The following is a 24,318-nucleotide window of genomic DNA, read 5'->3' as shown; positions in this document are numbered from 1 at the left end:
GGCGGGGGGGAGGGCCGGTTTCCGAATGAAAAGTGACTTGCCGAACCGGATTCACCAGACGAGCCCCTCAGCAGGGCGAATTTTCTCGCCGGGAAGAAAAAGGAAGTTCGGTTAAGCCAGGGGTAGGCAACCTCGGCTCTTTTATGACTCATGGACTTCAACTCCCAGAATTCCTGAGCCAGCTTGGCTGGCTCAGGAATTCTGGGAGTTGAAGTCCATGAGTCATAAAAGAGCCGAGGTTGCCTACCCCTGGGTTAAGCTAAACCTCGGGGCGGACCCCGATTTTGAGCGGATTGAAAGTGAAAGCAACGGCAGGCTGAGTTGGGCTGGGCTGGGCTGGGCTGGGCTTGGCCCGGCGGGCTTCCTGTGCCGCCCTCCGTTGCCCCAGCCCAGCCGGACGGAGCACCGACCTCAAGCTGGAGAAGGAACTGGCGCGGATTGAAGCGCTTCCTCGCCTTCAGCACCATGCACCGGGCAGAAAGGCAGGATGAGGTGGAGGTAGGCGTTACTCTTCACGGTAGCGAGAGGGCAACAGTATATGAAAGAAAAGGTCTGGAGGAATTTGCAGTACTTGGTCGATGCCCTGCGAAGGAGTTTCCTCCGAGTTGATGGTTCCCCCCCCCCGGAGATAGGAGGCTGCAACAGCCTTCATCTTTGATCAGCATCAGATCTGGGGGGGGCGGGGTTGTGTGGATCGTTTTCCTGGCCAATTTAGAGTACGACATGTCCGAGGAAGGCTGTTTCTGTGTAAAACAGTTAAGTCTCTGCGAGAAAGTACTTGCCTGCAAATCCCCGGATGAGCGCTAGGGGGCAATAAAGAGGGACCCCCATGGATCATCTGGATTTCTGCAGCTCCAGTTCTAGGGGCAGGCGATTTTGATGACAATTTTAATAAAAAGTCCTCCATATCAAATCAACAGCCTTATCATTCAGTATCCTGTTTCCGAAAAAGGATAACCTGAACTCTCCCGTTGTATCCGATCTATAGTATTTGATATTCAGTGTTAAACCATCTTTGTCTGAGAAATAGATTACCCTATTATTCTGTTATAATTTCCTTGTTGGTTGCTACACTATTTCTGCCTATCGTTAACTAACTTTCCCATACTGGGCCACATTGAAGAAAAAAATTATTGATAGAGATAGTAAATATTAAAGCAGAAGGGAAGCCGTGAGAGAAGAGCAACAAGAGAAAGAAAGAAAGAGCAATAGGAATAGGATATTCAGGAAGTAGTGAATATTGTACATTGCACTGTGCAAAAGGGTTTACACAAAGAATTTTTGTTTTATTTACTCAAGCTGTCATCCTCTGAAACCTATTTGCCCAACCAAGTACAAGGAAAAGAAAATCCCAAATGTAACATTTTAATAAAAGACAAACAGAAAAGAGAACAACAGTTGCATCAGAGGAATAGTCTCAGATTTTTACTGTTGCTGTCAGAGTGAGGATAGGAAATAATAGTATAGAATTTTATATCTGTTCCCACCCAAAATATCTGTAGCCGCAGACTGTAGCCACAGTTATTGCCGAGTTTCTGACTCTACCAGTATAGATGCCTAAATATGCATAGAATCAACTTAAAATTTATATTTTTAGCAATAATTTTAGTGATACGATATATATGGGTAACTTTTAAGTGAGAAAGGACAGGGCCTTAAAAGTCAGTTTGAAAAGGTACGAAAAGAATCAATAAATAAAATTTCAATTCTTTTCCCAGAACCAGCATATCACTCTTTTCCTATAGCTACACAATAACTTTTATTTAATCATTTCTGAGCTTAGACTACATTTTTCTAAAACGTTTAACATAGCTTGGAGGCAGATTTTGCCAGCCAAGGGCAATTGCTTTAATGAAAGAAGTTTGTACAAAATACCAAATTTGATTTCTGATTCATATCTAAAAGGTCTGCTTCAATCATTTTGAAAATGTGTTCACCTCAAACTAGAGCTGTTTCACGTTTGACACATTGGGAAAGCAATTGGCATTGTCTGAGTCTAATGCAAAACAGCTGTGTTATACTTGAAACAATTGTCTGGGACTCAAAATGGCATGTTTAAATACAAAAGAGTTTACATTTAAAACATTTTGCATGCTACTGGATGTCTGTGTCTGTGCATGTGTGCGTGTGTGTGTGCGTGTGTGTGTGTGTGTGGTGTATTCCGTCAAGAGCAGGGCTGTATGCTTTGTAAACATGCAGTTCCCAGTCATGGGTTTGCTAATGGATATACGAAAGAGACAATTTACAAACTATTATAGAATCCTGTATATTTTCCAGATGCTTCTATTTTCAGCAAATTGGGCCTCTTCCTCCTCTTTATCTGTTCTGTCAGTGGCCTGGAGTTTATTAGGTGGAAAAATATGTTTTCCCCAAGTATTGATAGAACTGCAGTATGCTTACACATGGTTTTGTGTGCTGCCTGCATCTCACGGATGGGACTTTGCTTCTTTGTATGGTTGTTGGCATGTCGCGGCCCGGTACCGGTACACAGACTGGGGGTTGGGGAACCCTGCTCTAGATTACTGTCTGTGAGCTAGATGTCTATGGAGATTCTCAGTCATCTAGGTCATGGTTGTCCCAAAGGTACTTTTCCAAGGGCAGCTAAACTTCCTTTGTTTTCCCTTGAAGACATTTTGCTTCTCGTCCCAAGAAGCTTCTTCAGTTCTTGGATGAGAAGCGAAGCAAAGAACAAAGAAAGTCCACTTGCTTTTGGAGAAGCACCTTTCGGTCCCTGGGCCAGCTTTGCTCTTTTCTAATGCACAGGCCAAATAGTATCCAAACTCCTAACTGTGCAAAGTTAAATTTAACAAATGCAAATTACAGGCTCACACTTGGCCTCCAACCAATAGTTTCATTAATATTGAAACTTCAAAAACCCCAGGTGCAAGCACAACCAATATTCTTCAGAAAAGAGAAATCAATTCTTAGCAGACGCACAGACACCAAATCCTGATTCTTAGCTCAGTGGATGGATTTGTATTCAGCAATAGTTAGCTAGTTTTGTGTTTATCTTGAGTAAATTGCTATGGCCAAGGAGGGGACAAAGGTACAGAAAAAAATCCCTGATGTAATACTGATGCAATCTGTAAATATTGTTCTTCTTACCAGAAGTGCCAGAGGACAATGGCACAACAAATGTCACAAGCTAAGTGGTCTGTTTATTGTTGACATCTTTTACTCCTGTCAAGTTTCCTCTAGGTATTTGCTCCTTCAGAAAACATCTTTGAAAAGGCTGGGTGGACCGGAGGGCATCAACAGGCAATTAGGTTAATGGGCTTTCCTCTAGTGTTTAAGTTAGCAAAACATTCCCCTTCCCACTGAACATCCCAAATTGGTGGATGAAACAGCCTCTAATTGCTCTCCCTAATTAAGGGTAATAATAATAATAATAATAGGAAGAAGTAGTTGGAAGGGACCTTGGAGGTCATCTAGTCCAACCCCCTATACCATTTCAGGCAAATGGCTGTCCAGTCTCCTCTTAAAAACTTCCAGTGTTGGAGTATTCATAGCTTCTGGAGGCAGGTTGTTCCACTGGTTAATTGTTCTAACTGTCAGGAAGTTTCTCCTTAGTTCTAGGTTGCTCCTCTCTTTGGTTAGTTTCCATCCGTTGCTTCTTGTCCTGCCTTTGTGTGCTTTGGAGAATAGCTTGGCTCCCTCTTCTTTGTGGCAGCCCCTGAGATATTGGAACACTGCTATCATGTCACCCCTCACCCTTCTCTTCCTTAAACTACACATACCCAATTCCAGCAACCATTCCCTATAGGTTGGGTGAGTGTGGGCCATTGCCTGGGATGGAAGTTTTAATCAGTTTTCCATTTACTTGAAAAACAGGTTACTGGCATGGAGCTGTTCTCTGTTGGTGATTTGTCACCTGGGCTATTTATGAATATGTGTGTAGTGCTCTTATGTCCCAAAATAGCCTGGATATAGGAAGGGTGCAGGATGAATCAGGGGTAGTTCTATTGTTCATTGGAAAAACTTTCATCCAATTTACCCCACATCCTTATCCTAGTTTGTCAACAGGAGACGTTCTGCAGCTTAAAAGAACAGTAGAAGCTAAGTAGATCCCCCTCTGTCTCTGTCATCATCAACCTCATCAGAGATTGTTCTGCATTATGAAAAGCTAAAGGCAGCTTCCATGATAGGCTTGGATGAGATATGAAGACATGACCTTTAAAAAGGATTAACAAGACTAGTTATGATATGATAAAGTTGCATGTCATGCACAAGCCCCCTTGCAACACTTTTAGGAACAATCTTGGCTTGAAATACCTAGAACAGACATGTCAAACACAAGGCCCGGGGGCCGGATCCGGCCCACGAAGTGGTTTCATGCGGCCCGCGAAGCCATCCTGGAAACAGTGAGGGAACAGCCCCCGCTGCCTTGGCCCTGGCCCAGAGACCCTCCTTCTGCCAGAGACCCTCAGATCTGCCCCACTCCTGCCCAGGCCCCCATAGGCACCCTTGATGCGAACGATGTAGAGCTGGCCACACCCACCCAGTAGGCCATACACACTCTAGCCACGCCCACCCAGTAGGCCACACCCACCCGGCCCCCTGAGGGCAACTGCAGTGCTGATGCGGCCCTCAATGAAATGTGAGTTTGACACCCCTGACCTAGAACAACATAATAAAAAAAACATTGATTTTTTTCAAGATGTAGAAAAGACCTTAGATAATTTGAACTGGACTTTCTTATTTAAAATTTTGGAAGATATGGACCTTGATGAGGATTTTATTAAATAGGTAAAATCAATTTATACCTCAAAAGAGATACAGAGAATTAACAAAACCTTGTGAGATACAGAAAGGGACAAGACAAGAATGTCTCCTATCACCACTATTATTCAAAATAGTTTTAGAAGTATTGAATACAAGGCAAGAAGAGAGAATTGTTGGCGTGATGATCAAAATGGAAACTTAAATTGCAGGGGTTTGCTGATGATTTTTGAAACTCCTTTAGCAGGAATAGAAATATTAATGGAAAAACTAAAGGATTTTGGTGTATTATCTGATTTTAAAATTAATAACCAAAACATGTTTACAAAGAATATGGAAGTGGAAAACCAAATGAAACTGATGGAAAAAAACAAATTTTAAGACTACAAAAAGTAAAATACTTGGTTATTACTATGACTAATATGAATTGTATGATATTTCAGAATAATTTGTGTTAAGTCATTAAGAAGGACATGTTCAGATGGGAGAAATTACAACTGTCATTTTTGGAGAGAATCTCTGATAAAAATGAATGTATTGGCTAGAATGATGTTTTTGTGTCAAACAATGCCTATTTTGACAACCGATATATCTTTTATATATATAAATAATGGCAAGGAAAAAAGCCAAAGGTTAAAGTCCTCCAAGATGCAAAGGAATGAGGAGAATTGGAATTGCCTGATTTAAAATTGTATTTTGCAGCTTGCTGTTTGATATGGATGAAAGTAAAAGGGCTGCTGCGAAATAAAATAATGTTCTTATTGGGCTGTGTCCCGTTTGGTATTGGGCTGCACAAGTAGCAGGCAAATGCGTGCAGCTCCACTTGCGTGAGCGGTGGGTATGCAAGCCTGTCGCACAAATGGAGCTGCAAGCACGAACACACTCACCCACTGCTTACATGGAACCATCCCCCCTGCCCTCCCCACCACCGGTCGGCAAAGCCAGAAAGGTTGGGGACTACAATTTTAAAAAACAGTCCTGTTTGCAGATCTCACTTTCTAATCGCTTTCAGAAATTATTAACCATCCTAAAGCTATTAGAGACCTTCAGAATGGTAAGTTTGAGAAGTTACTGGGTGAGTTTACTTTAAGTCTGAACAAAAGGAAAATTAATTATAAGTTTAAGAACTGAAAAAAATTGAAAAAAACAGCTAAATAAGATTTTGATCTAAGATGTTCTTTATGGATTAAGAGTTCAGATAAAGGAAGAAGTCAGTGCAATGGGATAAAGAAGAATTAAAGATAGATCAATTTTTATAACAATAGTTGAGTGAATTAAATATTAAGTTTGTTAGAAATAATAGGAAGGGATATAAAATAGTTTATTTGTTCTAGTTTAAAAAAAGATTATTACTTTTTTTTTTTTGCAAAGTTCTGGCAACCCGTTTTAGACTTTTTGCTGACACCAGGATTGAAAAGTTGATGTTTTATGGATTGCTTAGAAATTTGTGTAGGGATGAAGACATATTGGTTTGGGAGACAATAATTACTAAATGGTCAGTGAAAATGATGGAATTAGCAGAAATGGCAAAATTAACTAGTTTAACTTAATGATTGAAAACCCCTTAAGGACTTTTTGCTGGGGAAAAAAGAAAAAATGAACAGCAGTTTTATGGATTTGATGAATAGTAAGGGTAGATTAGGGACACGGTGGCTCAGTGGGTTAGGACGCTGAGCTTGTCGATCAGAAGGTCGGCAGTTTGGCGGGTCAAATCCCGAGTGCCACTTAACAGAGTGAGCGCCTGTTACTTGTCCCAGCTTCTGCCAACCTAGCAGTTCGAAAGCACGTAAAAATGCAAGTAGAAAAATAGGGAACACTACAGTGGGAAGGTAACAGCGTTCCATGTGCCTTTGGTGTCTAGTCATGCCGGCCACATGATCACGGAGATGTCCTCGGACAAGCGCTGGCTCTTCGGCTTTGAAACGGAGATGAGCACCGGCCCCTAGAGTCGGAAACGACTAGCACGCGTGTGCGGGGGAACCTTTACCTTTACTTTTACCTTTAAGGGTAGATTATGGAAAGAAGGAAACTTTGCTGGAACATTAGAGAGGGGGAGGTTAACTATAAATAATAACAGTTAAGAAGGTCGGAAACCACTTTGTTAGTATTCTTTCTTTTTTTCTCCTTTTTCTTTCTTATCTCTTTTTCTTATACCTGCATGGAGGCTTCTGACATGGGCTCACCTCACAAGAACCAGGAAGAATGTTTTTGCAAATCTACTGGCTTACCTTATCTGAAGGGCTTTAAACTAAACGGGGAGGGGAGGGAAACAAATTTTAAGGAGCTAATCCCAAGGATAAACCTCAGGGCAATCAACCAATTGGTGAGAAAGAAGGGGAACTCAGATACAAAACAGGAGATGGAGGAAGCAAATGCAGGGTTAATCAAAAAGGCCTCAGATGCCTATACACTAATGCTCAATGAATGAGGAACAAACAGGGTGAACTTGAAGTTCTAGTACATGAGACCAAGTATGACATTGTTGCCATTACCAAAACCTGGTGGGATGAAATCCATGCCTGGAATGTACTGCTAGAAGGATTTAAACTGTTCAAAAGAAACAGACCTAACAAAAGAGGAGGTGGAGTTGCATTGTATGTAAGAAATGACTACACCTCTATAGAAATGCCAAAAAAGGAAGAAAACCTTGGATGCATTTGGGTTAATAGAAAAGGAAAAAAGGAATGACATTGCCATAGGTGTATACTACATACCATCCAACCAAACAAATGAGCTTTTTCTAATCAGTTAACTAAGGTGTGCAGGAAGCACACTACAATAGTAATGAGGGACTTTAACTACCCTGACATCAACTGAGAGACAAATTCTTCACCAAGTGGAAGATCAAACAGGTTCCTGACAAACCCAGTAGATAACTTTTCACCCAAATGTAGAGGAAGGAACTAGAATGTCTATACTGGACTTACTAATAGACATGAAATGATAGAAGGAGTTGAAATTTCAGGAACTTTGGGAGGAGAATGACCGTGTCATATTGGAATTCAACATAATGCAGGCACAAGCAATAGAACAAAGTCAAAGTAGTGTCCTAGACATTAAGAGAACTGATTTCAACAAACTTAGAGATTGGGAAGGATCCTATGGTTGGAAATCTTAGAGAGGAAAACAGCTCAAGAAGCTTGAGAAACTCTGAAAAATGAGATTATAAAAACCTAGCCCAGCACAATACAACTGAGAAAGAAAAATAAGTGATCTCAGAGGAAACCAGTATGGTTGTATAAATTACTCTCTGATAAACTGAAATACAGAAAGGACAAATATAAGAAATAGAAAGTGGGATACTAAAACAGAATATCAACAATTAGCCCAAATCTACAAAGATTTAGTCAGGAAAGCTGAGGCTCAGAACGAGCCACGACTTGCAACAAATATCAATAATAATAATAAATCAATAATAATAAAACATTTCTTTCAACATGTATAAAGCAAGAAAAAAAGAAAATGATCGGTCCATTAATAGAAGAAGATGACAAGAATGTGAAGGCAGCAGGGAGAAAGCAGAATGCTTAATTCATTCTTTGTAGCTGTCTTTACACAAGAGGGAAAAATAGTTCAATCTATCAAAAGGAGTATTGTAAAAAACAGATTAGAAATACAGTCAAAATAGGCAAGAAAATGGTAAAACAACACCTATCCACTCTAGATGACTTCAAATCTCCAGGACCAGATGGATTATATTGCAAGATTATGTAAATGAGCTGGAAGACGTGATCTCAGAACCACTGAATCATATCTTTTACAGATCTGGAGCACTGGGGAACTACCAGAGGACTAGAAAAGAGCTGTTGTAGTTCTTATCATCAAAAAAGGGGAAAAATGGATCCAGGAAACTGCAGATTAGTTAGACATCAATACCTGGGAAGATCCTGGAAAAAAAATAATCAAGTAATGAATCTGCAAACACCTAGAAACAAGCCAAGCTATTACTAGAAGCCAACATGGTTTGTCAAAAACAGATCATGCCAAACAAACTTAATTACATTCTTTGAGAAAGTGATTAAATTATTGGACCAACAAAATGCTGTAGACATAGTTTACTTAGACTTTAGGCATTTGTCTACAACCTACTTCTTGGTAAAATAGAAAAATGTGGGATAGACAGCATCACCACCAGATGGATTCATAACTGGCTGACAAACTGCACTCAATGTATAGTCCTCAATGGAACTACATCTACATGGAAGGAAGCATGCAGTGGGGTACCCCAAGATTCTGTCTTAGGCCCAGTACTTTTCAACATCTCCATAAACAATTTAAATGAGGGGATAAAATGAGAACTTTACAAATTTGCAGATTACACCAACACCTTAAATGATAGACTCAAGATTCAGAAGGATCTTGACAGAGTTGAACACTGAGCCCTATCCAACAAAGTGCAATTTAATGGTGAGAAAAGTAAGGTCGTACACTTAAGCAATAAAAACTGAATGTAATTGTGTAGAATAGATGGTATGTGGCTCAACAACATTAACTGTGAGAGGGATCTAGGTGTCCTAATGCAGGAGTCTCCAATCCCCGGGCTGTGGCCCACTATCGGGTCTTGAGCTGTTTGAAACCAGACCACCTGTTCATTCTTGCCCACCTCTTGTGTGGAACCATCTCCTCTCCCCCCACACCGCCCCGCCTGTCTGCAAAGCCAGAAAGGTTGGAGAACTCTGTCCTAGTAGACAACCATTAAAGTATGAGCTGATAAAACATAGGATGAATAGTTGTGAAAACTGGATATGTCTAGTCTAATGAAGAGAAGGTCTAAGGGTGACATTGTTGTATATGTAGATTAGTAGGGGAGTGGTTTTCCACCGGCGGGAAATCCACGACCCCGGGTTGGGTGTTGTTTCCTTGGCGGGAGATTCCGGGCCGGGGGTTGGCTAGCGTCCAGCGGCTGCTGGACATATATATACCCGGACCAGGCACGCCAGTTCGCTCCACGTGTAATCAATAAATATTACTGTTACAACTGCCTCGCTGTGTGTCGTCGATCCGAACACAACAGACATAATCATAGTCTTCCAATATTTGAGGGACTGTCACAGAGAAGATGGGGTGATCTGTTCTTCAAAGCACCTGAGGGCAGGACAAAGTGTAACAGATGGAAGCTTATCAAAGTGAGATCCAGCCTAGAAGTAAGGAGAAATATCCTGTCAGTGAGAACAATTGATCAACAGAATAGTTTGCCTTCAGAAGTTGTGGATGCTCCATTACTAGAGGTTTTTGAGAGATTGGACAGCCATTTGTCCAGAATGTTATAGGGTTTCCTGCTTCAGCAAGGTTTTGGACTAGAAGACCTCCAAGGATCCTTCCAACTCTGTAATTCTGTAATTTATTTCTTTCTCACTTTTTTCATACTTTAGTTCTTTTATCTTAAAATTTTGTATTATTTTTATTCTGTGGAAAAACAATATTTAATAAAAATTATACATATGTGTATGTATCGAACAACCTAGGTCCTATGCTGATCCAGAAACTAAGCAGGATTGAACCCAGTTTGTACATAATTGGGGGGCACCAGTTAATTCCAGGGCTGTAGGCTACATGGGAAAGTTGAAGAAAGGGATAACAAATTACTTCCAAATTGCTGTGAAAAATTTGACATGGTTGTATTCATGAGAGTCAGCTTTGACTTGACTTTTTTTTGTTTCTAATCATACATATGGGATGTTCGCCAAGAAGGATGAACTTTCCAGTTTTGCAAAGTCCACATTGTCTGCTCAGTGAAAATGTCACAGCAAACAATAATTTGCTCTACAATCCATGATTTAAGCTTACAAAGGTACAAAAGCATCCAAATATATATATATATAAGCCTTCCTGCTAACTTTCTTGGTCTTCTCACTGGTCCAGTTCTTGCTGTTGGGGAATGAGGACTCTGGCATGACTTATGAATTCAGACATTGAAAAGAATATTTGCAAACAGTTTAAAAAGTACTGGTGAAATTCCAGACAGTTGCTCAGTAAAGGCTAAAGAAGAAATTATGCTAGATATGCTAAATGTTTTAGTGGGGAAAAGGTGTATGTAGGTGTGGGTGTGCATTCATGTGTGCATCAGTATGTGTGTGAACCCTTTCCTTCCCTGCTACAATCTTCATAAAGAAATCCCCCTCCCCCAGCTATCTGTGGGTCTGGATGGAAAGCTCTTATTTGTGTGAATAGTAGTCAGAAGGAGGGTTTGGTCAAGACCACAAGAGAGGAAAGAATTAAACTTGGTCCTATCTTAATACTCATCCATCATCTCATTTAAATAAATGATTGCATAAATATATCTATTAATCCAACTACTGAGCAGCAAGTCTGGGTTGGTGCTAAGGAGGAAGCCTGCCCTAAGTGAAGACATGACAGATCTCTGAAAATTTTACATTTTTAATTGCTTTCATATTTCCAATGCAGCTAGAAAAAAGTGTCCGCCGACTACGGGAGAAATTCCATGGAAAAGTGAGCATTACGGATGCTGTGATTCTGATGCGGATGTACCACAATGATCATGAAATGGTCGGCACGTACATCAGCCTTGATGTAAAAGAAACAGAAGGTGAATCTGGCACTGATGCTCATATACTATACTGTGTGAGGGAAGCAGGAGTCCGTATTCAAACATTTTGGACAATTCGTGGTGGTTAGGGAGATATCCACAGAGAAGGGAACAAGTTGAAGGAAGAAGCTCAAGGATTTCCATAGCCTGTTTGAAGATTCAGACAGTATCTTCTGTATTGTAGATTTTAAAAAATGTTTTCAGTCTGTTGTTGTTGTTGTTGTTAGTTGCAAAGTCGTGTCTGACCCATCACAACCCCATTGACAATGTTCCTCCAGGCCTTTCTGTCCTCTACCATCTTCTGGAGTCCATTTAGGCTCACGCCTACTGCTTCAGTGACTCCATCCAGCCACCTCATTCTCTGTCGTCCCCTTCTTCTCTTGCCCTCAACCTTTCCCAGCATTAGGCTCTTCTCCAGTGAGTCCTTCCTTCTCATTAGGTGGCCAAAGTATTTGAGTTTTAGCTTCAGGATCTGGCCTTCTAAAGAGCAGTCAGGGTTGATCTCCTCTAGGACTGACCGGTTTGATCGCCTTTCAGTCTGTTATAACTCTGAAATATCTTTATTCGCCTTTCAGTCTGTTATAACTCTGAAATATCCTTATTCTTCCTGCTTGCATGTCCAGACACAGAGTTGCTATTATTAATCATATTTTTTTATATTTTTACTTCTGCAGCCTGTCCTGCCTCATAGGGACCAGAGGTGTAGGTATCTTATCTTTGTCATAAGTGCTGAGGGAAAGAAAGTTTAAAAAATCTTTCTAAAAAAAATTGCTTAACCAATCTAAAACCCACATTACCCAAGTTAGACTAACCACTGACATGTGTATTTTCCATTCAACACGTACCTGGCCTTGCTTCCTTGAATTTCTTGGATTCTTTTATTAACATATTCATTGCACCCTGCAGGTTTGCAAATATGTGCATGTGGACATTTATTTCTTCTACTTATTTTATTTTGTTTTCCTTTATTTTGTTTTATTATTTGTAAAATTTATTAGCTGCCTATCTTATCACAAGGCAACTCTGGTCAGCTTAAAATATTAAATTTTATATTTATGATTTCCTCTGGTATCAGGACAGGCAATTTTGATGACTGTTGAACATTGTTGGCATAGTTTCCCTCCTTTTTGAGCATACATATATACAGTTTGTCATCTCATATATACAATACTTTTCATCTGCTGAGGAGGGAAATAGATGAAAAGTATTGTATATATGAGATGAGAGAGAAGAAGGAAGGACCACATTCTCTCCAGTCCTTAGCCTTGTCTAAAGATTGCCTGTCCATGTTGCAGTAAAAATCCAGTCGCCTGATTTTAAAGGACTTTAATGTATGGAAAACCACACAAGTAATTACGTTTGCAGGGATAATGCTGAGAAAAGATAATCCATGAGCATTAAAGATAAACATCAGGGTGCCGTCGGTCAGGGAGTGCTGGCTGGCGGCCCCCAGGGGGAGAGCATTCTCTGTGGGCGCACCTGCCCTTTGGAATCAATTGCCTGTTGAGCTCCGGATGGCTCCTGACCTTCGCTCTTTCCGCCGTGACCTGAAGACTTGGTTGTTTGAACAGGCCGGCCTGGACTAAGGGTTTGGGTTTTTTAACTATTTATTGTTAGGGCTAAAATTAATGTAATTTTACTTTTAACTTTTGTATGTTGTATTTTAATTGCCCTGTATAACCGCCCTGAGTCCTTCGGGAGAAGGGCGGTATAGAAATTCAATAAATAATAATAAAAATAATAAAAATTATGCCAATTTGCTAATTTAGTCTTGACCTTCATCCCCGGTCAAATGCTACATGTCTGTGCATGGATTTCCATAAAGTATGCATTTCATAGTTTCAGAATTAGAAATCTTCACGTTGGTGGGTCTGTTTATTTTAAAATTCATCTGCTCTAACTATGTATTCTTGTTCTTTAGGTGTAGGGCCAGAAGATGGAGAAAAGCTCAGAAGTGATCCGATAGCATTGGTAATAATAGTAATCTGTTCAATTTGACGCTCTGTTTCCTTCTGAGGAATGAAAGATCATATTGAAAGGGTTACGATGGACACTAGGAAAGGGAATACAAAGAACCAATAGTTTAGCCTTAGAAGGGAAACTAGCTGTCATTCTACAGATTAGTATGCTCTATGTAGCATTCCATATACTTTCCCCCCCCTCTTCCTGCTATTTTCTGAGTAAAGAGGAAATGTAACTGTTTTAGAAACCTTAAGAGTCATACAGCCCTTATGACTGTTCTCCTTAGATATGCTGATGTGAGTAGGCAGTTCTTGTTTTAATTATTTCTCCCTTCCATTGAAGTCAATAGGAAGGACATCTTTACCCCAGATTTGAAGCTGCGGTAAACTGGAGCCATTAATGACCAAAAATGTAAGGTGGGGGTAACCCCATGTGTGCCATTCACCTACGTTGCCCGTGCTCGATCCAGAACTCTTCCCTAAAATCTTTTTTTCCCTTTGGAATAGTTTTCAGTATTTTTTTTATTTTTTAAAAAATATATATTTATAAAATAGTTAAGGGATAATGATGCTATAAATTCAAGTACATACATTTAAAAGAATATAAAAATATGTAATGCAAACAGAAAATCGAAGATAAAGGATAAATATGACTGGATAGCCAACCAATGCATCATTAAAAGTTTTTAATGCTTTAAGTATTTTATACCATTTTCTAATTAAAACATTTATTAAACTTTACAGGTATCCAATTAACATAATTCAAATCATTAAAACAAAAGAGTAAGAGAGAAGCTCCAGCTGACAGTTAATGTATTAAGACAATACTGTAAATTATATCTAGACACTATGTCAAGACATAAATAAAATCTGAATTTTGGATGTAGCACAATTTCATGTCTAAAACTCTAATATAAAAATAGAAATAGAATTGAATTCTATACAGCATCACTTTACTTTTTAAATATCAAGTTCTTCTAGACTTCAAAGCATATGCCTACAATCTAGTTAGCTTTTCCTGTTAAACCTTCACCCGCTTCATATTCTGCCATTATATGTGAGCTCCTCTACCCATCTATGAGTTGTGGCTTCCAGATGTAACATTCTAGGTTTGGTTTACCCATTCAATTACTTGCCATTCTAATTTCCCCGATAATATATTTTTGTGATTTGGAAACAGTTATTTGTTGTTGTATGGTTGTAATTTCATAGCTGTCTATACTTCTGTCGTCTACTTTTTGACTTTGACTTTTCCCTGTGTTTTCAGAAAGTAGTGAATAAACTGAAGGAAGAAGAGGAGCAGAATAAACAGGTGATTAAGGGAGGAAGCAGATGCACAGGGCAGCTACAGCTATTACTTTGGTAACATTTTTTCCCCTACTTTATTTAGATCAGGTTCGCTGAGAAGTTGCATTGTCAGTTTGAAGTTTTAAGGAGAGAAAATCACATGGTTAATTTTTTAGGCAAAGCTAAGATGCTTTCTTTGTCCATTCCTTTTAACACTTAACAGACTGGTTAGCAGTTTAATCATTTGGCATGAAGAATGTATCATTTGTTGATAGGTAGCTCTTCAATCATAGGTGTGCAGTGCAAGCCCTGTGCTCAGAAGCACTTTTGCTAACATTTTCCAGCTGCTTCTAAGATTTTTTTTTAAAATTTGAAAAAGAAATTAAATGGAAACCTAAGATATCGAAAAGCAAATCATTAGTCTCTCAGCATTATTATTTCCAGGCATGCCTCTGAAGCCCCATAGAATACACAGACATTATTGGAAAATTAAAGAATGAGTAACCACAGCTCTCTGTGGTTTACACATTAAAAGAAAGGAAAGTGGAATGGGAAAGAACAACTTTATCAATTGTTTATTTAAGTTACAATTTAACACTGTTATGTATGAAGCTTAACAAATGTATAGCTTTTAATATAATTTTTTTTGCAGGACACCAAGGACAAGGATGATAAAATTAAGGTGAGAATAGAAATGCTAGAATATGATAGAACAGGTTTCTCAGTGCTCCCTGTGACAGGCAGGTGTAGTGTAATTCCCGGTTCAATCCCTCTCAGAAGTAATCTCTCAGGATCTACCTGAGGCCAATTCCCCAGTTGGCCAGACAGACTTCGGAACTCCTGGATGTAGGTAGTGATGGGCTGTTTCCCCTGTATGATTATCTTGATTTGGGTGGCAACTTCCTGGTCCACAAGAGAGTCTTCAAAATGTTGTCTTGGGGCACATATGAAGTGGTCAAAGTGGTATAATTCGTCCACATTGTTGTTGTGCAGGGCCATGAGCCAGTCAGCTATGTCTTGGTCTAATGCCAGGGTCATGCAATGCACCTGGCCACATCATCTGGGAGGAAAAGTCCATATTGTTTGAAGTAGACCACAAACTACTTGTTGGTAAGCTAGAAAAAAGTGGGATAGACAGCATCACCACCAGATGGATTTGTAAATGGCTGACAAACCGTACTCAACAAGTATTTCTTAACGGAAGCAAGCAAGCAGTTGGATACCACCAGGTTCCATCTTAGGTCCAGTCCTTTTCAATATCTTCATAAATGACTTAGATGAAGGAATAGAAGGGGAAACTCATCAAATTTGCAGATGACACTAAGCTGGCAGGAATAGTGAATAACACAGAAGACAAGCTTATGATCCAAAAAAATCTTGACAGACTTGAATAACAGGCCCTATCCAACAAAATGAAAATTAATCTGGAGAAAAGCAAGGTTTTGTACTTAGTCAGGAAAAATCAAAGGTACAGATTAGGTGAAAACTGGCTCAAAACAGTAACTGTGAGAGGGACCTTGGAGTCCTAGAGGACGATCACTTAAATATGAGCCAGTAGTATGTGGCAGCAGCCAAAAAAGCTAATACAATCCTAGGTTGTATAAGCAGAGGTGTAGAATCAAAATCCCATTAAGTATTAGTACTGCTTTATAAAGCCTTAGTAAGACCTCACCTAGAATACTGCATCCAATTTTGGTCACAACATTACAAAAAAGATGTTGAGACTTTTGGAAAAAGTGCAATGAAGAACAACTAAGATGATTAAAGGCCTGGAGACTAAAACATATGAAGAACGGTTACAGGATTTGGGTATGGTCAATCTAGAGAAAAGAAGGACTAGGGGGAACATGATAGCAGTATTCCAGTATTTGAGAGGCTACCACAAAGAAGAGGGGGTCAACTTATTTTTCAAAGCACCAGAAGGCAAGACAATAAACAATGGATGGAACTTAATCAAGAAGAGAAGCAAACTGGAATTAAGGAGAAACTTCCTGACAGTGAGGACAATTAAGCAGTGGAACAGCTTGCCTTCAGACACTGTTGGTGCTTCATTAAAAGAGACTGGACAGCCACATGTCTGAGATGGTATAGGTTTTCCTGCTTGAGCAGGGGGCTGGACTACAAGACATCCAAGGTCTCTTCCAGCTGTATTCTGATTCTGAATCATATAGTGCCAGACGTGGGCCAAAACGTAGCTCAGTCGTTTCAGTCTTCCATCATACTTCGCCCCAAGGTGGATGGTTGGTGTTCTCCCCAGCCCGGGAGTATGACTGGTGCTGGGAGTGCAGATAGGGCAGGGTAGCTGCTGGGACTGGTGTAGTGGCAGGTGCTGCTTAGGTAACCAGTGCCTCTGGTTCAGATTGCACTGCCACCACCACAGCTAGGGCTTGCTCCACCAGGATAGGTGGGTAATGTATCCCAAACTCCTGGAATCTCCCTCTCAGATAGTTGAGTGCTTGGTTGAGCGCTGCAGCTTGGGGTCCTCTTTCAACAGTTTCATCCCAATCCAGGGGCCAGTGAGTTTGGCCCCAGGAGCCTCACATGACGTTGAACCCCAGAAAGGGTTATTCTGGTTCCTCCATCCTTCTGACTGCCCTCAACCAACAGGGCATTGCTCCTCCCAGTGAGCCCTCCTGCCAGTCCTCCGGGATCACAGGCGGGGGCATTGGTCTCCCTCCTGCCACCTTTGGTCAAACACCAAACTCAAGCTGCCCACCCTGCTGAGGTCCCAGGATTTCAGGTTCTCCCTTTGCCCCGGTGTCTTCCAACTCTTCTGACTCCTTCTCAGGCATATTCCCATAATCTCCACAGTAGCTGGTGTCTCCAGGAAGATCCAGCTTAATGTCAGCCATCCCAATCTGGTCAATTAGAAAAGAAAGACTCTCAAATCCATTATTAATGAAAGTAGACTTTACTAAAGCCAAGTGGTTATAGTGTAGCAAAGCCAGATCTGAGTTTTCACACTCAAGGCATCTGGTTAACTTTTCACCTCTTCTCACCTTCCCCCCCCCCCCCCAGTTATCTCTGAAATTGAGTTTGACACCCCTGTATTAGTGCTTTCCTGGGCAATAGATCTCGGAAATTAGATCTAGTAGGCTTCTGTATGAATATGATTATTACTCTCTGGAGATTAATTCCAGTGCCTGGCCAACTATCAGAGTACTAAAAGAATTAAAATAGGAAAGCTACCTAAGAGTTGGAATACCTAATTCTTCATCCCTTCATGACAATACTTTTAGATATTTAATGGTGAAGGAATATTTATTGATGTTCCAACATATTGCAAAATAAAACTTATTTAGAAATATGTTGGAAGTTCTATTAAATAGCTTCTTTTCTTACTAATCCATAGTACGTTTCTCCACAGCATCAGTCAGAACTTCCATATACAAAGCTTTCCCTTTCCTTTCCTTTCCTTTCCTTCCCTTGTTGATGAGACACATTAATTTAACCTATGGAGAAAGTACTTTGAAGTTTAGTATTTTGGAGCACTTGGGATTACTTCTATGTCTTTCTTTTGTGTTTTCCTTAGGAGGTTGCTAGACAGCTGCTGCCCTTGACAAAGGAGAACTTACAGATGTTCAATAATGCCCAAAACAATCGCATCCCTCCAGCTATTCGCCAATTTGCTTGCCAGTCCTGTGACAACATGTGGTGGCGTCAGGTCCCAGAGAGAAAACAGGTTGGATTGATGGCCTTAATGCATAATCCTATCTGATAAATAATGAGATTTACAGTGACTTGTAAGCTTACAGTCCTTATTTACTGATGACAACTTTGCCTGCAAGAGTTGCCTACTCTAAGTGATGTGGACACATGCTTCACAACTGGATGGCTCAGCTACACAATTCCCAGTCCCAGTTGCTGTTGTAACTACTTGTAATCACTTGACATACTTCATTTGAAGTAATGTGTATTTACTTTACAAACTATTATTTTGGATTCACATTTGACAGTTTATTGTTCTGCATCATTATAGTAATTTAGTTGCATATTAGCACAGAGACTTTCTGTCATATTGGCATTTTACCTTATTCATTTTGTATGGTATGTGATCTATATTATTACTGGTCATTGTCTGAATAAATATGCTGCATCTGCTTCTGGATAGCTCCCATCAGTCGTGTAGTATTGATTCCTAACCCAAAATTTGGAGCTTGCAACCTCAGGAAACAAGCTTTTTCCCATTACTTCCTGCACCACTGCACTGGATGAAATATACATCCCAACACATTTTTCTTACATTTTTCCCCCATTAAATAGATTGATTGCCAATCTTCCCCCCTGTTTCTCAGCTCATATTTTGTACTAACCCAGATAGTGCTTGTGAGTTCTTGAAAATGTCTGTGATTCCCATTTGGTAAGGCCAAAGCAGAAAAGAAGAGAAGTGGGTTAGAATTACAGGACCTTGGTTGCAGTTTGCAAATGGAACAGACTGCAGTGTGGTAGGACTCCAGGAAAGAAATTGCTAGATTTAATCAACCTTAGCACAACGATCACAGCAACAACACACTGATATATAACTCTGACAGAATTTCTGCTCTTGTGACCATTACTTTGGCAGTTGGAAGCTTGTTCAGCTCTTTGTTTGGTATCTTTCACAGGTGTCCCGTTGCCGCCGATGTCGAACCCGCTATGATCCAGTGCCATACAATAAAATGTGGGGCACAGCAGAGTTTAAGTGCCCCTCGTGTGGCCATACTTTCCGGTGAGAGGCAAACCCTGCATGGCCTGGTATAGTTACCATCCCTAAGTCTTAGAAAGCCACGTATTTGTTAAATGTAGCAAACCAAAAATATGTAGCATGATCATTGATCATCTTTTGTTAGCTCAATTGATATCTAGGCCTCAGAATGATGTGTTAACAAATCTTGAATGACAAGATGTGAAGGCCTTCAAATCTTTCCTTGGTATTTAGAACAGAAGAGCTATCTGAATTTTGGGGAAAGCAGCCTCTCAGAAATAGGATGCTCTGTGTGTTTCTATAACTTGAGATGGTGCTTTTTAGAATCTTCAGTCTGTTCATAGAACACTCCCATACCTAAGAAGCATCTGTTTGCCTTATGAATAGAATAGAATAGAATAGAAAATAGAATAGAATAGAATAGAATAGAATAGAATAGAATAGAATAGAATAGAATAGAATAGAATAGAATAGAATAGAATAGAATAGAATAGAATAGAATAAGAGTTGGAAGGGAACTTGGAGGTCTTCTAGTCCAACCCCTGCTCAGGCAGAAAACCCTATACCATTTCAGGCAAATGATTGTCCAATCTCTTCTTTAAAACCTGTAGTGTTGTAGCATTCACAACTTCTGGAGGCAAGTTGTTCCACTGGTTAATTGTTCTGTCAGGAGGTTTCTCCTTAGTTCAAGATTGCTTCTCTCCTTAATTAGTTTCCATGCATTGCTTCTTGTCCTGCTTTCAGGTGCTTTGGAGAATAGCTTGACTCCGTCTTTGTGGCAGCCCCTGAGATATTGGAACACTGCTATCATGTCATCCCTAGTCCTTCTTTTCATTAAACTAGACATACCCAATTCCAGAAACTGTTCTTTATACATTTAGGCTCCACTCCCTTAATTATCTTTGTTGCTCTACTCTGTACTCTTTCTAGAGTCTCAACATCTTTTTTACATCGTGGTGACGAAAACTGGATGCAAGTGTGGCCTTACCAAGGCATTATAAAGTAGTATTAACACTTCACGTGATCTTGATTCTATTCCTCTGTTAATGCAGCCTAGCACTGTGTTGGCTTTTTTGGCAGCTGCAGCACACTGCTGTCTCATATTTAGCTGATTGTCCACTAGGACTCCAAGATCCCTCTCACAGTTACTACTATTGAGTGAGGTATCATCTCTACTGTCCCTGTGCATTTGTTTTTTCTTGCCTAAATGTAGAACCTTACTTTTATCACCATTAAATTTCATTTTGTTAGCCTAGTGTTGAAGTCTGTCAAGATCATCAGAGGGTTGATTTGGTGTAGTGGTGAAAGTGCTAGCCTAGAAACTAGAAGACTGAATTCTAGGCCTCTCTTAGGCATGAAAGCTGGCTGTGTGACCTTGGGCCAGTTGTTCTGTCTCAGCCCAACCCACCTCACAGGGTGGTTGTGGGGAAAATAGTTAGTTGCTATGAGTTAGGTAATCATGTAAGCTGCTGAAAAACAAAATAATAGAACAAAATATTTGTCAATGCATAAAATATTAAGAAGACACTACTTGTGGTTAGTTGAGAAGTTGTGTCCGACCCATTGCGACCCCATGGACAACGTTCCTCCAGGCCTTCCTGTCCCCTACCATCTTCTTGAGTCCATTTAAGCTCATGCCTATTGCTTCAGTGACTCCATCCAACCACCACATTCTCTGTCGTCCCCTTCTTCTCTTGCCCTCAATCTTTCCCAGCATTAGGCTCTTCTCCAGTGAGTCCTTCCTTCTCATTAGGTGGCTAAAGTATTTGAGTTTTAGCTTCAGGATCTGGCCTTCTAAAGAGCAGTCAGGGTTGATCTCCTCTAGGACTGACCGGTTTGAATGCTGTGCAGTCCAAGGGACTCGCAGGAGTCTTCTCCAGCACCATAGTTCAAAGGCCTCAATTCTTTGGCACTCAGCCTTTCTTATGGTCCAACTTTCACAGCCATACATTGCAAGTGGGAAAACCATGACCTTGAGTATATGCACTTTTGTTGGCAAGGTGATGTCTCTGCTTTTTACTATGCTGTCTAGATTTGCCATAGCTTTCCTCCCCAGGAACAAGTGTCTTTTAATTTCTTGGCTGCAGTCCCTATCTGCGGTGATCTTGGAGCCCAGGAAAATAAAATCTGTCACTAACCTCCATTTCTTTTCCATCTATTTGCCAGGAATTGAGAGGGCTGGATGCCATGATCTTGGTCTTCTTAATGTTGAGTTTAAGACACTACTTACCAGTGTTCAAACAAAGAAAAATCGTTTTAGTATTTCTTATCACACAGGGAGCAATGGATGTGATGCTGTCCATTGGTATAAGCTAGTTTGCTGCTTCCTTGTTCTGACCGATGTGTATTTATTTTGCAAACTTTGCATCTTGCAAAATCTGTACAGTCTCACAACACACTTTGAATCGTTAAAAGTTGTCTTTTTTTTAGTTCAGTGGCCTGAGGAAGAGTTGCAAAATACAGTGCTATGAGTTATAATAAAATCAGGCCATGGGAGTTGGGGGGTAGAATGAACTGGCCATAAAGTTTTGTTGTAAGCAGCCCAGAGTCACATATGTGAGATGGGTGGCTATATAAATCAAATAAGTAAAGGATCTACTACTACTTTCTCTCCCATGCAGGGGATCAGCTCAGATGGGGACACCATCTCCTTGCTTCCAGTGCCATACGCCCGTACTCCCAAGCTGTATCCTCCCACCTCGAAAGAACCCAGGACCCCGAGGCAGACAGCAGCATTCTTGCTTTGCAGAGGATTGCTACAACCGATCAGGTGAGATTGGCTGTGCCTGAATCTTCAGGATCCCAGCCATGCCCAATAGGCAGTATGCGTGTCATCTTCCGGGATGCTACAGCAAATTGATGTTGGTCATTATCACCAAAAAGGCAGTTAAAATGTGGTTTTCATTTTTCTTTATTTAACTGGTTTTAATACCTTTGTCAGAATCCATTTATATCACATTTCATAAATGTATAGTTAGAACATTGGGCTTATTCTGGGGATTCTGCCATCTCTCCGAGGGGGGGGGAGAGGATGGTTACTTAAGGCGATCTTCAAAGAACAGGGAACGTTTGAACTGGGGGAGGGAGGGGGAGAGACAGATCTGGATCGCATCTTCATTTACAACTGAAAAGGAAAGCAATAACCATAAAACCAAGGAGGGTTCCCTTTCCCATGGAAGGGCCTGACACCTAAGCAAATGATGGGAGCCTGACCAAATGGATGAGGGGAGGGGCTGAAATGGGAATGCTTTATATAGGATTCAAATGTAACTTTGTTAGATTCCGTCTTGTATTGCCACAATCGATTCCATCCTAGTAAACATTTTCCTTTTGGACTAAACTTGCATCCAAGAGTTCTTATTTCCTAAGATGTGGATTGAGGTGGGTCCTGACCACATTATTTTTTTAAAAAAATTCAAACAGCCTTCTGCAGGGCTGTACGGAATACTTTCTGGGGATAATTTCAAAAATATGACAGCAGGTAAGCAATTTTGTTGGGCTCGCGGGATTGTTCCGGTTATGGATTCCGTGCCCTCTATCTGTGTCAGGCCCTGGGGCTTGGAAAGGACCTTGCTGTCATCTAGAAAAAGTGAAAGTGGAGGGGGGTCAGAAAGCAAGGTAAGCTAGGCTCAGGTTTCAACAAATAGATCTCCACTTTCATCAGAGGGGCAGCAAGCAGCCATTACTATCTGATTTTCTCTTCTCTTGCAGAGCCTCACATTCCTGGAACCCATTGTGTTCATCCGCGAAGCCGGGTCAGGAATCACTTGCCAAAAGTCATCTGTCCCAGCGAAGAGCATGATTGCACGGGTTCCACAGTGGCCACTTGCATAAGCCAAGGCAGCCTGGCATGTTCGAACATCAGTGATCTCATCTTAGAGGATCTGAAAGAACAGGATGAGGAGAACGATAGCGAGGGCAGCAATTAGCCATCTGTGGGCTTGAGAAACCAACCACCTTGCGGGAGATGGGCAGAAGGTTGCAAATTAGGGAAAGTGGCATTTGTATGGAGTCTTGCTTTATATTCTCCTGAGCTCCATGCCTGTCTGTTCTAATTATGAAAAGTTATTTGCTTCAAGCCCATTTTGATACTATAAAAAAGATACGATGGGGACTGGGGAAGCTTTGTCGTCATCACAAAGCTCATAGACCTGCACTTTAAGTTCATGGGGCCAAAACTGTTATGTACTGGGCTTATTGAGGGAATACCACGTGGGTTGCTGGAGCAGCTAACAGCTCTCCAGCAACCCAGACTACCAGTCTCCTGTGCTGCAATTGGTTATTCCCAGGTGGCAATGGTTGATTCAAACCTATGGGCTGCCGCCTAGGGGCTAGACTATTTATTGCGGCTGGTTGCAGCCATTTCCCTTAGTACAGTCACAGCACGAAATAAAGTATGAGTTCCTGTACTCTGTTCGCGTCTTCATTCCTGCGTCAAAGAACCCGCTATTTAACAAAAACAATAAAGATGATGGAATTGGAGGATCCCAAGTAATAAGTTAATTGATGGAGAGAATAATTCTCATTGTGATATGTTTTAATTATTGAAATATGAAACTGAAAGACCAAATGTTTTTCTTAATTAAAAAGAGCAAGAAAATACCCTCCAAAGTACTTGTATAATAATAGTAATGCTATTCAAGTATTAGTTATACCATATATATACCGTCTTTCTCTGTAGGTATTAGAGATTTATCTTTTTTAAAGGGCATCAGAGTGGGGAAAAGCTAATATATACAATGCCTTAAAATTGAGATTTTAAAATGAAAAGCGTTAATATGTCTCCTACTGTGCAGATATTTTTTAAAAAATCAGTGATGTGCACATAACAAACTTCAATGTATCTTTCGTTGCCCTGGTATATTAAAATGCAAATTAAAATATTTTTGCTATGAAGACGTCTGATTTCACCAACAAAGGTCCTACTATTAGTCTAAAATCAATCAGAAGTTGCCTGCTATACCACCTGAGAGGGGATGTTGAGAAACTCTCAAGATCTTGACCACAACTATTCTCTTGGAATTACTAAGTGCAACAACTGTTCTTTAAGAAATGTTAAGGATTGGTTTGAAGAGGCAAATGTCCTAGATTGTTTCAGGCATGTCCACATAGCAGCACCA

At 40.5% G+C, this 24,318-nt stretch overlaps 1 protein-coding gene across 1 annotated transcript; it reads left to right on the top strand.

Moving 5' to 3' along the window:
- Positions 1 to 236: 236 nt before the first annotated feature.
- Positions 237 to 24,228, top strand: SHFL (shiftless antiviral inhibitor of ribosomal frameshifting). The gene is made up of 9 exons (XM_081318242.1): positions 237 to 498; positions 11,125 to 11,266; positions 13,188 to 13,237; positions 14,495 to 14,539; positions 15,167 to 15,196; positions 18,047 to 18,196; positions 19,119 to 19,222; positions 21,820 to 21,968; positions 22,910 to 24,228. The coding sequence occupies exons 1-9, from the start codon at positions 466 to 468 to the stop codon at positions 23,125 to 23,127; spliced, it is 921 nt and encodes a 306-aa protein (XP_081174368.1). The 5' UTR covers positions 237 to 465; the 3' UTR covers positions 23,128 to 24,228.
- The last annotated feature ends 90 nt before the right edge of the window (positions 24,229 to 24,318 follow it).

This window comes from Vipera berus (genome assembly GCF_964194415.1).
Source record: "Vipera berus genome assembly, chromosome: 2".
Taxonomy (NCBI): domain Eukaryota; kingdom Metazoa; phylum Chordata; class Lepidosauria; order Squamata; family Viperidae; genus Vipera; species Vipera berus.
This window is presented reverse-complemented; position numbering and strand designations above follow the sequence as displayed.

Excerpts from the sequence above, each read along its gene's own strand:
- SHFL (XM_081318242.1), top strand. The coding sequence starts at position 466 with ATGCACCGGGCAGAAAGGCAGGATGAGGTGGAG. Across the intron at positions 499-11,124 it reads AAAGGCAGGATGAGGTGGAG|CTAGAAAAAAGTGTCCGCCG; the intron begins GTAGGCGTTACT and ends TTTCCAATGCAG. Across the intron at positions 15,197-18,046 it reads ACAAGGATGATAAAATTAAG|GAGGTTGCTAGACAGCTGCT; the intron begins GTGAGAATAGAA and ends TGTTTTCCTTAG.